A 16,714-nucleotide genomic window follows, 5' to 3' on the forward strand; every position below is an offset into this window, starting at 1 on the left:
AATAATTATTATAATATGTTAGATCAAAACCAAATTGACAAGTTAAAAAAGGCGAGTGAGAACAAAAAGCGTTACTATGGACCTGTGATCATGCTGTTTGACATCACTGATCAGTCACACAGATCAAACTGATTGTTACGGCCCGTCTAGACCAGCGGTCTCAAACCTTTTTTGCGCCACGGACCAGTTTGTGCCCGACAATATTTTCACAGACCGGCCTTTAAGGTGTCGCGGATAAATACAACAAAATAAAACCAGTACCGGTACCGAAAAAAAAAAGATTTATTCATAATATACGTGAAAAGACCCAGGAAAACCGAGTTAACGAAAAAACGATAACAAAATAACGCTGAAAACCGATAAAAACCCTGAAAACCATAGATTTCACACCCGAGTCTCACTCTCGCAGCCCGGTACCAAATGAGAGATCGGTGTACTCATTATCATCCTCATCAGTCTGTGTATTTAAGCCCTCTGTTTCTACTCGTTCACTGTCGTGTCATTGATGTGATGTTGTCCTTCCCGTGTGTTCCCTCAGTTCAGTCCGCCATTCAGTTGTCCAGCCAGTCAGTGTCCGTTCACCCACTCCTTATAATAAACCTCACCTACCTGCCAGTCCTGCGTTTGGGTTCCTTCTTCCTCGCCTCCACACAACATGTGAACACTGCAAGGCCAAAGTTCTGTTTTATATTAATACATCTTCCTGTGTGTGAGTCACCTGGGGTTTGGTTCCTCTCCGGTCTGGCAAAGGGCTGGGAGAGCTGAAGTACCACTGTCAACCGCCATGCCTCATTGCCTGGAGGGTGTTTCAAGTTTGTTTAATTGTTTTGTATTAGTTGGTTATATGGCAGCCATTTTGTTTTCCTCTGTGTGTCTCATGTGTTTTAGCTAAACCAGTATTTAAGTTCCCCCGTGTGTTATTTCAGGAGGTCAGTTTGTCTTATGTTTGCTTGAGGTTTCGTTAATTGTTACCTTGAGCTTAGTCTATTGAGTTGACCTGTTTTGCTGGTCTGCCTGTTTAAGTTTTGGCTTTGTTAAATATCTTTTTATACTTTTGGGTCAATAAAATCCAATTTTTTAAATTAAACATCTGTGTCCTTTATGCTTTACTGCTTGGTCCCTGAGACAATGATACAAACAACATACTCAAAGAAATTAAACCAAATGACAGCAGCGTACCTCCAAAACTAACAAAAACAGGAGAAAACAGTGATCAAATACAAAGGCAGTCCACCCCTACATGCTGCTGTGTAAATATGTTGTCTCCATGTAGTTAGCCAATCTGCAGGCACCGTCTCCAGGTGCATATGAGAGACAACATTACGACAGCAGTCATAACACTGATTGATCAGCCGTCAGAGGAGTCGGATCAATGGAGCTGCTTCTGGTCCTGATGTCCCCTGTTTGATCCTGGACCTGCAGAGGAGACACAAGACAGTCAGACACAATCACACAAGCCAGCAAACAAACAGACAAACCAACCTTTGACTTTGAGCAGCACAGTTTTCTTTCTGATGAAGGTTCCCTTCCTCCACACCAAACACTTGTACTCTCCACTGTCTCTCTCTGTGGGCTGTTTCAGGGTCAGACTGAGGTCTCCAGTTTCCAGCAGGTCTTTGTTCATCACAGTTCGGCCTCTGTAAACCTCGTGCTGTTCTTCAAATTGGTTTGGGCCGTTTGTAAACACGTGAGCCTTCTGGAACGGCTCGTAGCGTTCCCATATCACTTGAATTTCCCCCGACAGGTTTTTTGTTGTTTTAAAGGGCAGCTGGACAGACTCCACCCCCTCCTCCACCTCCACCTTCACTGGAATCACTGAAAGAACAGCAAACACAGACAGCAGCAGGTTTTCAGAGGTGTAGAGAAATACCATGTCCTGTTTGAATCATCCATCTGTAGCTTCACTGAATGCTGGAGGTTCGAAGAGTCTAAAGCACAAAGTCTGATTTGTGTTTACAGAGCAGCTCAGAGCAGATCTCGCTGTTCTCACAGGGGGAACGTTATCAGGTTTTCTCCTGGAGGTCAAAGTTCAGCAGGTGTTTGTTCACTTCTCCTTTTACACTCTGATCCTCGAGGACACAGGAGGAGCTTTCAGACCAAACTGTCGTGCAGACTCTCTGAGAGGAACTGCCCACTGAGGAGCTCCTCCGACATCTACAGACTAACAAAGACTTGTTTTCTGTTTGAATGACACCACCAGCAGGGACAGGCTAATGTAATGGAAAAAGGTCTCCCCAATCTTACTGGTGGAATTTGAAAAGAATACAAAAAACTATGATCCCACGAATGAGAAATGTGGGTGTTACACAACTCTTATAGCAAGGGGATATAAAATATAAAAGGAAGACACAAAGTGGTCCTATCTACATAAGCAACTGAAGTTTGTATATGCAGGTAACAATGTACAGAAATATTAATAGAAAACTGTACGGAGTAAGATAGCAGTAAGATGAACAATGGGCTGTGACGGCAGTTCTTTGATCATTAATATCCAAATTAAATATTTACATATTAATGAATAAATTAGCGGAACAAGTCAAGAAACCCCAGAGGACACCTGCTAACTATATGCATTATGGGTAGTGTAGTATGAGAGACTCACCTGACACCAAGGCATGACGGAAATGAAACAAAAGACTCGCAGCAACAACTACAAGAAGAAGCAGGAAAACCAGGAGAACTGTGGCCCAGGATGGAAACGGTTCTGTGGACAAACAAAACAATATCACATGACTGCTGAACGCTGTACTCAATCTGCACTGACCTCTGACCTGTAGCTACATCTCTGACCTTTGACCTGCAGCACTACTTTCTGTCTCAGGATGTCTCTGTCCCTGTAGATGGTGCAGATGTATCCTCCACTGTCTCTCTCTGTGGGGTATTTCAGGGTCAGACTGAGGTCTCCAGTTCTCAGCAGGTCTTTGTTCATCTTTGTGCGACCACAGTAAAGGTCGTCCTGGTGGTCGCTTCCATTTGAACACCCGTGGACCATCATGAGTTCTCGGTCAGAGTGAGTCCACTTCACTGTGGTGTCCTCAGGCAGGTCAGGTGTTGTGTTGCAGGGCAGGATGACGGAGTCTGAGCCTTCCTCCACCTTCACCTCCACCTGCTGGTCTGAGAGAACAAGAAACCACAGTATCAGCAGCAGCAGTCACACTGATGATAATCAGAGCATCTGTGTTTGTGATGGTCCTGTGTCTTTGACCCAGTCTTTGAGCTGGAATTATAAAATGTTCATATTTGAGTTTTCTATTATATTTACATTCTATTTTATATGACTTTTGTATTCTTTTAGTGCCTCTGACTTTTTTTAGTCAGACCAGTTTGTCTCTGTGTCCTGTCCTCAGTGTGCTCATGCTAGTTTAACTCAGATTTCCTCAGTCATGGTCTCTTTGTCTCCCCAGTTTTGTTTTGATGTTTCCAGACTGGTTGCGTTTATAAAATGTTTCTGCCATTTTTTAGGTTTAGATTACTAGAAAGACCCTTTCTACTACCTTTTGCTGTGACCTCTGACCTGTGTCAGCACTGTACTCATGTTTGACTTGTAATTACAAAGGTTATTGGGTCTTTTGACCTTTGACATGCAGCTGTACGTCTGTCAGTTTCAGTTCCTCCCCTTCAGTGCGGATGGAGCAGGTGTAGTCGCCACTATCAGTCAGTCGGGGGTTTCTCAGAGTGAGGCTGAAGTCTCCAGTGTCCAGAGCATCAGGCCTCATTGACGTGCGCCCGCTGTAACGCTGGTTTTGTCCGCTCAGATCATCAGTTTCTTCTTGTCTCAGATGGACAGATTTGGGGTTGAGATCAGTGCGAGTCCATATCATTGTGGGGTCCTCAACTACAAAACCTGTGTACTGACAGGGCAGCAGGACAGACTTTGCCCCCTCATACACCTCCACCATCACAGCCAGGACATGATGCGAAACTGGAAGGAGACACAAAAAACAGAAACACTAATTAACTATAATTAGCCCATATAATGAGGATAGAAAGAGACAGAAATCCCCCTGACTTTTCTCTCCCTACATCTGAGCAAGTGTGGAAAGGTTTAATATCATTTATGTGTGAAATGATAAAGCTCTAAAAAAGAGCTTTTCCATACAGTGGGATGCAAAAGTTTGGGCAACCTTGTTAATAGTCATTATTTTCCTGTATAAATCGTTGGTTGTTACAATAAAAAATGTCAGTTAAATATATCATATAGGAGACACACAGTGATATTTGAGAAGTGAAATGAAGTTTATTGGATTTACAGAAAGTGTGCAATAATTGTTTAAACAAAATCAGGCGGGTGCATAAATTTGGGCACTGTTGTCATTTTATTGATTCTAAAACCTTTAGAACTAATTATTGGCTCGGTAAGCTCAGTGACCCCTGACCTACATACACAGGTGTATGTAGAAAGTGTAGCTGCACTGCAGGAGCTACGTTTCAGATAACAGAAAATTGCTGTCTGGGTTTCCCATGAACTGTTGAAAGACTGCACAAGATGAATTCAAGCTATCTAATGGATAGCCACAGATAGTGGATATCTAATTATGCAATTAGACCCATTAGTCTGACACAGAGACAGACAACGATTCACACCTACGGGCAAATTAGAATCACAGATTAACCTCAACCCCACTGACTGCATGTCTTTGGACTGTGGGAGGAAATCCTGAGAGAACCCACTCATACACGAGGAGAACATGCAAACTCCACACAGAAAGGCCAGATGCTACAGTGAACTCAGGACGTTCTTACAGTGCATCAGTAAACTCATCGACTCGTGAATTTTCTTCTCTCCTTCTTAAATCCTGCCCTCTGAGGCAGCATCAGAATTATGATGCGAATGCTCTGTTGCCAAGATCAGCTCCGTCTCCTCTGGTTCATAGGTTTCTTTTATCTTTTTGTTTCTTAATTTCTATTTGTGTTGTTTCAGTTATTAAAAATGTATCTGGTGTACAGTATGATGATGTCTAAGGCAGGACAGGCAGGAGGAAAACATGGGTGGAGGAGACTTTAGGAAGATGTAATAAATGACTAGAGCACAAATAGAAATGAACAGCATATCGCCAACTGCTCTATTGGTAAGAGAAAGAACAACAAATGTACAACATCTGGAAAATAAACATCTAAAAATTCACAGCTACATAAATCCACTTAAATCTTATCATGGTGTGTGTGTGTGTGTGTGTGTGTGTGTGTGTGTGTGTGTGTGTGTGTGTGAGAGAGAGAGCGAGCGAGAGCGTGTATGTCTTCAAGTTAGGCGCACACACATTTTATAATAATTGATATAATATAATGTGTTTTTCTGGATACACTGTGCTTTTTCAGCATTCAAAGATTGATGACACCGTGTCAGAGCACTGGCTATGAATTTCAGAAGGATCAGGCCTTAACAGAAAAGTTAGCAATAGTTCTTTTCCTATTACAGCTACATCCACTTCTGTCGTGCCTAGGCTGCTCATAGGGCTGGGTATCATCACTGATTTCTACAATCCATTCGATTCCGGTTTTCAAAGTCCCGATTCGATTCAACTTAGCCTCAGACAGTCAGAAATATTATAATTCTGATCATTTATCAGTACTGACTTCATCAGAATTGTGAACATCACAGCAGATGCCTTTGTGTGAAAGTAACTGAGAATAAAACACAGAAAAACATGAAGGAGATTTTCCTGGTCTGGCTTTTTATAGCAGATAACCTTAAAAATATTCTACAATGTTCTGCATATAAAGTTTAAATTTCTTCAGTATTGAACAACAGAAAAAATAGGCTTTCTTGTCCGAGGTCATTTAAGTGAAAAAAGAAAAAGACAGCAGCCGACAGCGCTGTGAACAACGGTAGACTGGTGGGTAATAAGCGAATGAATAATACAGAAAACAGAGATTGGAGACGGAAACTGTTCTTGGAGTACAGAGAGAGAGAGAGAGAGCTAGCTGTGCATGAAGTGTGATTTTAATAGTCGTGGAAGCAAAACAGCAAAATTCATGACGACATTGATCGAATGTGAAGCGCAGTTTGCTGCTTCTTTTGCTGCTGGCTCTGTGAATTTTGGTTGGAGAGACAAAACCTGCAGCTCAGAATCAGCGCAAAAAGACGCAATCACAGCGCTGACCGGACGCATCAGGATCGCTGAGCTCCAACAGCGTGTCCGTCTACGGGCCGTCGGGTGAGAAAGCCGAGAAAGACAAAGCTGATTCTGATGCGTCGGCTCTGTGTTTACGTCTTTGTGTGGAGTCAGTGTACCTGCTCTCATCTGCTGTTTGGTTGTTGTTGAAATGGTTTTGTGAGCTTTAATCTGAGAATCTGGCGTTTCTGGCAAAACACAGTTATATTTAAAAGTCGATCCAGGATTTAATGAATTGATATCGCTTTATTCAAGCTACTCACCTCCCACTTCCACCTGCACTTTCAACTGGACCACGGCCAATCAGAGAGGTCCCGCCCCTGACTATCTCTGATTGGTTTAGTCCACGATAGGGGCATAATGTGTGTCTGTTGTTGACCACAGGGAAGGTTGCAGATTTTTTTTTTTTTGCTACCCGAACATTTGGTCGCACAGATGCAACCAAATATTTTTTAGTCGCACCACTGAAAAATTTGGTCGTATTTGCGACCAAATTGGTCGCACTCTAGAGCCCTGAAAGTACTTTTTCAATTTTCAGGTTTTAAAGATGTTTTTGAAAATAACTATGAAATCAGTTAACAAATCAGCCATGCAGTGTGATGAAAGGAGCTCTCTGATTGGTTAGAGTAACACAAACATGCACTGGTGCTAGCATTAGCTGTTTTAGCACATTAGCTTAAGAGGTTCAATGTTGCACTGAGTGTGAATGCTGGAGCGAAAAGTCCTTTAAACGAGCACACACACCTGTTAGTAATGCTAAAGCAGAGCTAATGGTTCAAACAGGAGCTTAGAAAAAAATCCAGGTCAGTCTCCAAAGTAAATTTTAAAATTAATTCCAACATGTATTTACTAATCTGTATTTTATTGTACAATTAAACACCAAATCAAAAAAGCTTTATGTCAATGTGTGTGAATCTCTTGGTCTTCCATATCAGACATCTGGTGCTTTGACACACCTGGAACACTGCACAGCCAAAAGTCATCAATTTAAAAAGACCAGAGCACATTTGTGCGTTTGGAACAAACTGTTACAAATAAAACAAAAACTAAATGTTGTTTGTTAAGTTTAACAATGACCTGTGAATCAGTGAAGCTTAAAAAGGCACCAGGATGAACCAGTGTGGGGACTACACAGCACTTTGTTACAACTGACCTGCTGCAAAAGCACACTGTTCCCATTTATTTAGCTGAATCTACAATAGATCTGGCACCAGGCTTCTTTTATAACCTTTAATGTGGCCAAACTTCACTACAGGCAGTATTCTGGTAATATTAGTGAGACAGGAAAGGAAAATTTCTTAAACAGATGAGCAGATACCAGGATCATGAGCATGAAGCCTGCAGATTTCAGCAGGAGTAAAGTAACTGAGGTGAGTAGTTATACATGTTACACACTTCAAATTATTTTAAACAACCGTGCGTGTGTGTGTGTGCATTCAAAGAGCGCTCTCACCGAGTACCAGCAGCACGAACAACAGCAGCAGCATCTCCTTCTCTGGGAAAAACCTTTAGTTAGAAATCACAGTGGTGTTCGCTGCACTGCAAGCATTGGTGCACGACAAAAAGTTTCCTGATAAGAAGACCCTCCTGAGTTCCTTCAAAATAAAATCCTTTACAGAAAAGGACTTTCAACATTAAACTCGGAGGAGAAGCGTTACAGCAGGGGTGCCCAATCCCGGTCCTCGAGAGCTACCGTCCTGCAGCTTTTAGATGCATCCTTGTTCCCACACACCTGAATCAAATGAATGGCTTGTTATCAGGCCTTTGCCAAACATGATGGCATGCTGAAGAGATCAAACCATTTGATTCAGCTGTGTTGGAGTAGGGATGCATCTAAAAGCTGCAGGACGGTAGCTCTCGAGGACCGGGATTGGGCACCCCTGCGTTACAGCATGTCTCACACAGACTACTGACAACTTTTAGCAACATGTGGATTTATATTCTGCTGGAACCTGAAGCTGAAAAGAAGGTTTGAAAGGAAGGACGTCAGTTTTAGTCTCTCTATGTTGAAGTTCTGCAAAACTGACAATAAGTTTTGAACCTATGAAAAATGTTTTTATAGCTTTAAAAATAAAATTCAACTCTTCAAGCTCATGACTTTGTTTTTTTGAGTTTTCCTCTTTCACTCCTGCAGCAGTTCTTATGTGTTAAAAAAACACACAAATTAATAATGATTAAAGAATTAAGTATTATAAGTATTAAGAAAATGTTTGTAATAATTTTTAAAAGGTAATGAACTTGTGCCATGTTGGAGATGTCCGCTGATCACTCTGCACACATTTTTACAGAGGACATGTTTCTGTTTTTTCCACTAACTTCATTTAATTGTCTCCTCTGTCGCAGAGGCTGACTGGAGGCTCATAGAAAGTTGAGAACAGACAGAAAACATGTCCTCCACACTCTGGAAACATGGGCCTACAGAGCCAATAGACGGAGTGTGAAAACGATCTAAAATGAGTTTACGTTTGAGGTTAAACACACATGTGGACTATAAACAGCCAGTGCATGAAGGTAACAGTCAGTAAATGTTCAGAAAAAAAGACCCAACACTGGACGTCCAGAAATGGCTCATAAAAGGCTCAATTCATGATATCAAGTTTGCACAGTGGGTAAGCTTCCTGAAGCTGTGGGAAACCCTGATTTCATCAAACACATCAGGAGCAGCTGCTCCATCACAAACACCACAGAAGAAGAACAACACTGGATCAGATTAACGGTTAGCCTGTTGTTTTTATTGAACAGGGACAGTGTGAGTTAATGTAAATGAATCAGAAACATAGTGATGGAAACCAGTCAGATTGTAGTTAAGCTGCTTATTTCCAGCTGTACACTCTGGACAGGTCACATGGTCCCAACACTGGTTGCACCACAGTAGCAAATGATGCATTCAGTGCACTGTGAACCCAAACAGTTCAACTCAGTTTTATTTATAAATCATGATAACAGTTGCCTCAAGACAAGCAGGTGAAAAACAGCTGAAGCTGTCAGAGGAACAAACACACAGGCCTCTCATTTGTCTTCCTCTGAGGAGAGCACGGGTCCCTCGCCTTCACCAGGTGCAACACCTCACAGCCCACTGGTTCCACTTAGTTGGTTCCGCTCTCCATTTCCATCACAATGTAAAAATAACAACCTTCTGTTGGCATCGCAACAATTACCAAAATATTTTCTTCATTTTAATTTGCAAAAGTCAAATACACACAAAGCTTAAAAAGACAACAAACAAAACCCCAAAATAAACACAAAGGTAACACTAATCTATGTGTGCAACATAATGCATACAAAAGACACAAGAAAACCAAATGATAAGTGAAATAAAGTGAAGTAAAACCTTTATTTGAAAGTGTTTAGAAAAAGCCCAAAAATGGCTTAAAAAGGTTAAACAGCACAGACTGTAAAGATGGTGAGAAACATATGAGGAATATGGAACGTCACACAATAGCTGATCACACACAGTGAAGGACTGTGCACACAGCAGAGACAGAGTGAGGATGTGACTGGACTTAAAAGTGAAATGTGTGTTCCTGTATTATCACGCTGTGACATTAAAACTCTCTAAATGAACAAAAAGGCAGAGTGGTGAGGGTAAAACTCAGAGTCGGATCAATGAAGCTGCTTCTGGTCCTGATGTCCCCTGTTTGATCCTGGACCTGCAGAGGAGACACAAGACAGTCAGACACAATCACACAAGCCAGCAAACAAACAGACAAACCAACCTTTGACTTTGAGCTTCACGGTTTTCTTTCTGATGAAGTTTCCCTTCCTCCAGACCAAACACTTGTACTCTCCACTGTCTCTCTCTGTGGGCTGTTTCAGGGTCACACTGAGGTCTCCAGTTTCCAGCAGGTCTTTGTTCATCACAGTTCGGCCTTTATAAACTTCGTGCTGTTCTTCATATTGGTTTGGGCCGTTTGTAAACACGTGAGCCTTCTGGAACGGCTCATAACGTTCCCATATCACTTGAATTTCCCCCGACAGGTTTTTTGTTGTTTTAAAGGGCAGCTGGACAGACTCCGCCCCCTCCTCCACCTCCACCTTCACCGGAATCACTGAAAGAACAGCAAACATAGACAGCAGCAGGTATTCAGAGGTGTAGAGAAAACTGAAGGACGGAAGCAGATCTGAGCAGGAGGAACAGGATAGAGATCCTGACACTGACAGAAATTTAAAACTGCTTGGCTTCTCATGTCTTTTGTATAGTCTCGATTATTCTCTAACCCTAAGAGAGTCTCCCAGACTTGTTCTCTAAAAACCTAAAGAAGAATTATGGATTTGATCAACTGGTCCCTTAACGAAACTGACACTCTCCAGGAATTGAGAGAGCCCGATTGTCCTGCGGAGACGTTTGCTGCCAGATACTCGATGGTCGGTTGCGTCGTGTGTCTGGCGACACTCTTGATGGAGGACACTGAACGACGTCTACCAATTCAGAACTATGGTAACAGAGTTCTGGCTGATTGGAGCTGGCTCAGGCCTGGCTTATCGAAGAACAAGAAGCGGCTACAGCTGTTCAAAATCTCACAAGGCTGGCCGACATGATAGACGATGGGTTGTGAGTACTCAGACCTGGTGACCAGTGACGGACATTACACCAGCTGTAAAACTGGATGCAGTTTTTTCGCCCTAATCAAAACAACTACCATCTTCATCTCATGCGGCCCCCCTGGCACCAGCTGGATGCTCAAGGCAAAAGCTGACGGAAATAACAAAACTCTCCTTTAGATAATAAGACTTTTTGTTGTGACTCTAATTCCCCTCATTCAAGGCCACCCGCATTGATAGAAGATTGTTGACTTTAGCTTAACCGAGTGAAGGGACACTTTCTCTTGGTTGAACACAGAACACATACGCATCACGCAGACCTGCACTCACCCCCCTGATCTCCCAGTTGAAGCTCAGTCTGGGGGAGTTATTTTTTCTCCTCGTCTTTCCTCATGTTGTACATTTTCCATTGTTATACCTCTCTGACCTGTCTTCCCCATGTGATGTTTGTGTAATGTATGTATGGTCGGAAGGGCAAGATGGCGCTGGCACGGCTGGCAGCCTTAACCCGATTTCCCTCGGGATGAATAAAGTATTATCAATCAATTAACGGTCTCATATTTTCTACGCACTGAGCAGCTAACAGCACTGTGACGTATGTATACTAAACTTGAATTGTTTAATCGCATAACATTTAACTTGATCTTGTAACTTGTGCCTGACCTCATTTTCTACCTTTTCCTTATAGAAAACATCATCTTTGTCTTGTTGAGTAAATATTTAAATCCCCATTCATATGAGTACTTTTCATTGAAGTGCAACTCACTAAGGCACCTTTAACCAAATATTGCAAACAATCTGCACCTCACTGATGTTCTTGAATATTGTTATTATTACACTTCTTCTGGATTCCTTCATCTTGATAAAAACCCACAGACGAGAGTCAAAGCAACAACGTTTTGGAGCATGATGGAGACACAAGTGTTAGACTGTTTCTCCATCATTTTTCCAAGTGAACAGAGGGTTTTGATTGAGTTCAATGATCAATGACGGAGTCTGAAGGAGGTTTTCTGACTTCAGGAAAAAACTTGGAAGTTTCTCTTCAGCTCTGCTAACCATCGGCATTATGGGTAGTGTAGTAGGAGACACTCACCTGACACCAAATAATGACGGAATTGAAATATAAGACCCGCAGAAACTACTAGAAGAAGAACCAGGAGAACCAGGAGAGCTGTGGTCCAGGATGGAAATGGTTCTGTGGAGAAACATGAAACAATATCAACATGACTGTTGAACCTCAATCTCCTGCACTGACCCCTGATGTTTGTCCACATCTCTGACCTTTGACCTGCAGCACTACTTTCTGTCTCAGGATGTCTTTGTCCCTGTAGATGGTGCAGATGTATCCTCCACTGTCTCTCTCTGTGGGGTATTCCAGGGTCAGACTGAGGTCTCCAGTTCTCAGCAGGTCTTTGTTCATCTTTGCGCGGCCACAGTAAAGGTTGTCTACATTTTTAGGATGGTCACTTCTGTTTACATACAAATGGACCATAGTGAGTTCTCGGTCGGGGCGAGTCCACTCCACTGTGGCCTTTTCAGGCAGATCAGGTTTTGTTTTGCAGGGCAGGATGACAGAGTCTGACCCTTCCTCCACCTTCACCTCCACCTGCTGATCTACGAGGAAAATGAACCATAATATCAGAAGCAGCAGCAGCCATGCTCATGGTAAAGAGAGAATTGATGTGCTCTGATCTCTGCTACCAGTAAAAATACATATTAATAATATATAAATATCATGATTCTCTCTCTTTTTGTTTAAAATGGTAACTAAACTGGACACTATAAAATCCATACAAATAGTCTTCACAGTGCTACCTTTAGGTAACAACTAACAAGCAACAGAACATGTGTGTAAATAAAGATAGAGACATACACTGTAGCTCAGGTGGCAGAGCAGGTCAGCCACTAATCAGAAGGTCAGTGGTTCGAACCCAGGCTGCCCCGTTGGGCAAGATACTAACCCCATGTTTGCCTACTGGTGGTGGTCAGTGGCACCAGTGTCCTCGCCTCTGTCAGTGCGCCTCAGGGCAGCTGTGGCTACAAGGTAGCTGTCATCACCAGTGTGTGAATGTGTGTGTGAATGGGTGGATGACTGAATGTAGTGTAAAGCGCTTTGGGGTCATTAGGGACTAATTAAAGTGCTATACAAATGCAGGCCATTTACCATACACGATCATGATTGGTCATATCGGCTGTTCCATCAAGCTCAACCACTGTTGCTGATTGGCTCTGATTACCCACATTTCCTGACTCCAGTGGAGCCTGCACATCTGGATCCATGAAGAGGACCAGCTGTACTGTACCGACTTGGATTCTGCAGGGTCCAGCCAAAGCTCTCCTACACTAGGCCTCCACTCCTCAGTGTCTATTCAAATTTTATATACATTTCACTACATGTGGTACATACACAGTACAGATGGCAGCACCTGGTGTTCATCGTCATGTCAAGGATCGCATCTCGGCCCTGCTCTGAAAACAGTTGGCCAGCCAGCATCTCCATTTCAACCCTCCATACGCTCCACACGGTGGTTCGTGGGAACGGGAGATTTGTTCCATCAAGTCAGCTCTACACCATCTCGGAGCATGTCACTGAAGAAGTCTTTAGGACCATACTCAGCAAAGTAGAGGGCATCGTTAACTCCAGGCCCCTGGTTATGTTTATGTCCCCTCAAATGTAGCTAATTTTGATTCAATCCCTCCCAACATGTTGTTGATGCAGCGGCCTGATGCAGGTACGTTCAGGTCATCTACCCAGAAACGGAGCTCCTGGGCCATCATAGATGGAGGCGGTGCCAAGTTTTGGATCCACAACATTCAAAATGATCTGCCTTTCTTCCAGACGTGCCACAAGTGGCAGCTTGAGGCCATTAAGGGAGCGTCACTAATTTCTCATGTTGGCACTTGTATAACACCCCCTTACCACACTACCTCCACACTCACATTATGAATGCATAACCCTGCTTCCTGTTCAGTAAATGAATAAATGAAAGCTACTTGATTGGAAGTGGATTCTTCTGGAATAAAGAACAGCTGGCAGCACTTTATCATCCTGTCATTCATAGTTCCAGAGGTCAAGTTTATCTTCTTAAAATGACATCCTCTGTTACATGTTGTACATCGGTCTCTATTAGGCCTGTGAGCTGCAGGTTTTCCTGCGTATACAGGATGTAAAACCTTCTGAATCAAATCATCCAGATTTAGTAGAAACACCAAAAAATCTAGCTGTGAGATTTTGATGTTTGCAGACTGATTACATCTGGAAAATGTTAATGCCATTTTCCAGTTTTCAACAAAAGAAATTCCTTTTCTATCAACCTTAGTTTGACATTTTTCTTTTGTTTGTTTGTGTTTCTTACCTTTGACATGCAGCTGTACGTCGGTCAGTTTCAGTTCTGCCCTTTCATTTCCGATGGAGCAGGTGTAGTTGCCACTATCAGTCATTTGAGGGTTTCTCAGAGTGAGGCTGAAGTCTAAAGTGTCCAGAGCATCAGGCCTCATTAATGTGCGCCCGCTGTAACGCTGGTTTTGTCCTGTTACATCATTTGTTTCCTCTCGTCTCACGTGGACAGATTTGGGGTCGAGATCATTGCGAGTCCACAGCACTGTGGGGTTCGTAAGTATAAGACCTGTGTACTGACAGGGCAGCTGGACAGACTTTGCCCCCTCATACACCTCCACCACCACAGCCAGGGCATGCTGGGAAACTGGAAGGAGACACAAGCACACAAAACAAAAAACACTAATCACCTGTATGCTGTGGATTTTTCTAGTGGTTCACATCGTGGGAAAAGTGGTTTCAGAAGCCACATTTTCTGCTAAGTACTCAAACATGGATTCTTCCCATCCAACAAAAAGTAACTTGAAGGATGCTTTAAAAACATCAAAGAAAACTTTGATGCACGTCTGAAAAACACGGAGGTGAAACTTTCTGAGACTCGTCTCTGTTACGAATGAAGTGCTTTTAATCCCTGACTGTAATCTGCAAACGAAGAACGTGTTAATAAACAAGCAGGGGTGACATCACAACTGTGAATACGTGCGTACTAAACCAATTTTGATTTGTTTTCATGTGTCGGGCTTAGAAAAGAAGGAAGTTCTCATTAAGCAGATGAAACATTTTTCATGACAGTTTTTTCAACCCCATGAAATAAAAATAACAACCATAATAACAGCCGTTAAAAACAGTTTGAGAAACGTAATAATCCTAAAGCTTTTAAAGCTTTTAAGAACATACTGATTTCATGAAGTGACACTTCTGCAGCTGTACCACCTGACCTCGACATCTAAACACACTTTTACATGGACACCTTTACTGACGTTTGTCCTGGTACCACCAGCATATATAACACTTCTTAAATGTAATAAAAATATTATAATGCATTAATATTTCCTGACCAGAGGACCAGGGAGGGGACCTGTTCAGGGGGATTTCTATAAGGGGGCAATTCAGGACACAAGTTATTCTGAGACTAAGCATTAAAAATGTATAAACACAGAGTAACATCTGGTGTTGAATTAAAAAAAAAGAAAAATGTCTATTTGTTGTTTTAGGATTGTTATAACTTTATTAATCAGAGAGCTTGAACATAGATGATTGGGCACGTGGCGTTATTGTGAACAAAAACCATTTTTGACACATTAAAGTGCTTTCTATGGTAAACGGGGCTTTTAATATTGTGAGACAAGCTTTTAGTTTTTATACAAAGTACTTTTATTCCTGCCGTGAATCACACGCACACGAGCGCTGACGCACTTCTTAAACAGACACGCGCAGATATCAGGATGATGAGCTCAGCTGTCACGGTGAGACCCGCCCCGCATGAATATCGCATGTAGGGACCACAGTAACTACACAGAGGGGCCTAATGCAGTCAGCTCGTGTTACACACTGTGTGTGTGTCAGTCTGCGTGTGTGCTTTCTTACCGAGGACCTGCAGCACGAGCCACAGCAGCATCTTCCTCTCCGCTGAAAGTCCCGTTAACTCTGAGAAACAGGCGCACACAGCTCGATCACAGCACCGCTGACGCACTGAACAAAGTTTCCTCCTCTGAAGTTACACAGAGACACCTCACAACTTCCTGTCAGAGCCTTCAAAATAAAATCCTTCTGCAGAACTCCAAACATGAAAGTGAGGAGAAGCAGCAGGGCGCACAGAGACTGCAGACAGCGAGCTGCTTTCAGGAACACGTGGTTGATGCACGTGGGTTTATATTAATGTAACCTGACCTAATTACAGTTTTAGTTTTGCAAAACTGACAGTAAGTTTAGAAGCTGTATAAATGATGGCTGTGTGTGTGTGTGTGTGTGTGTGTGTGTGTGTGTGTGTGTGTGTGTGTGTGTGTGTGTGTGTGTGTGTGTGTAAAATAATAAAAACGAATAAATAATCAAATAAAAAGAAAAAGTATTAATATAATAATATGATCAACTGTCCTCACTGTTATTTCATAGTTTGAGTTTGGACCCCCAAAAAGGTCATGCCTAAAATTCTGACTTTAACTAAATTAATTACAGGTAAATTTTCCATGTATTTTGTTACATAAGTACACTGTAAAATGTTACATTTATCATAATCTGGTCAAATTAAATGTAGTTGGTTGGTATACATGCAGGTTATACCGAAGACGGTTTACTTAATGGTTAATTAAGTGAATAAACAAGCCTTTGATTGCTGTATTTTTGCACAGTGTTCATAGTTTGTGTCATTGTGAGTTTGGTATTTGATTTATCTCCTGTTTTAGTTTTATTGTCAGAGTTTCTTAGTTTTACTTTCATTTTGATTCCCTGGGCTTCCGGTTTTCCTGCCCTCCTGTGCGCCCTAATTTCATGTCAGGTATTCTCTGCTGTTGTAACATTTTATTTTGATAGTTATGTCTACTGTGTGCTGTTTCTGGTGTTGCTTTCCCTTCTTCTCATATTGAAGAGTTTTCAGTTACTGTGCACAAATGTACTCCATTTGTGTATAGGGGGTTTCCACATACTTCAGTGGAGAGGAATGTGCCATCCTGCATAGACCTGATCCCCCTCTTCTGGCCCTCGCATGTAACATTTTCGAGATCCG

At 42.3% G+C, this 16,714-nt stretch overlaps 2 protein-coding genes across 2 annotated transcripts; both read right to left on the minus strand.

Annotated features, from left to right (window-relative positions):
• Nucleotides 1-792: 792 nt before the first annotated feature.
• On the minus strand, nt 793-7,954 carry LOC145425892 (butyrophilin-like protein 2). The gene is made up of 6 exons (XM_080299356.1): nt 7,567-7,954; nt 3,575-3,922; nt 2,791-3,114; nt 2,603-2,704; nt 1,483-1,815; nt 793-1,416 (listed from the first exon to the last, which is right to left on the minus strand). Exons 1-6 carry the CDS (start codon nt 7,598-7,600, stop codon nt 1,370-1,372), a joined length of 1,188 nt encoding a protein of 395 aa, XP_080155482.1. The 5' UTR covers nt 7,601-7,954; the 3' UTR covers nt 793-1,369.
• Nucleotides 7,955-9,419: 1,465 nt separating this feature from the next.
• Nucleotides 9,420-15,742, minus strand: LOC113016111 (uncharacterized). The gene is made up of 6 exons (XM_026158671.2): nt 15,580-15,742; nt 14,012-14,359; nt 11,937-12,269; nt 11,749-11,850; nt 9,830-10,162; nt 9,420-9,763 (listed from the first exon to the last, which is right to left on the minus strand). The coding sequence occupies exons 1-6, from the start codon at nt 15,608-15,610 to the stop codon at nt 9,717-9,719; spliced, it is 1,194 nt and encodes a 397-aa protein (XP_026014456.2). The 5' UTR covers nt 15,611-15,742; the 3' UTR covers nt 9,420-9,716.
• Between the last annotated feature and the right edge of the window lie 972 nt (nt 15,743-16,714).

Source organism: Astatotilapia calliptera, chromosome 3, assembly GCF_964374335.1.
Source record: "Astatotilapia calliptera chromosome 3, fAstCal68.1, whole genome shotgun sequence".
Lineage (NCBI taxonomy): Eukaryota > Metazoa > Chordata > Actinopteri > Cichliformes > Cichlidae > Astatotilapia > Astatotilapia calliptera.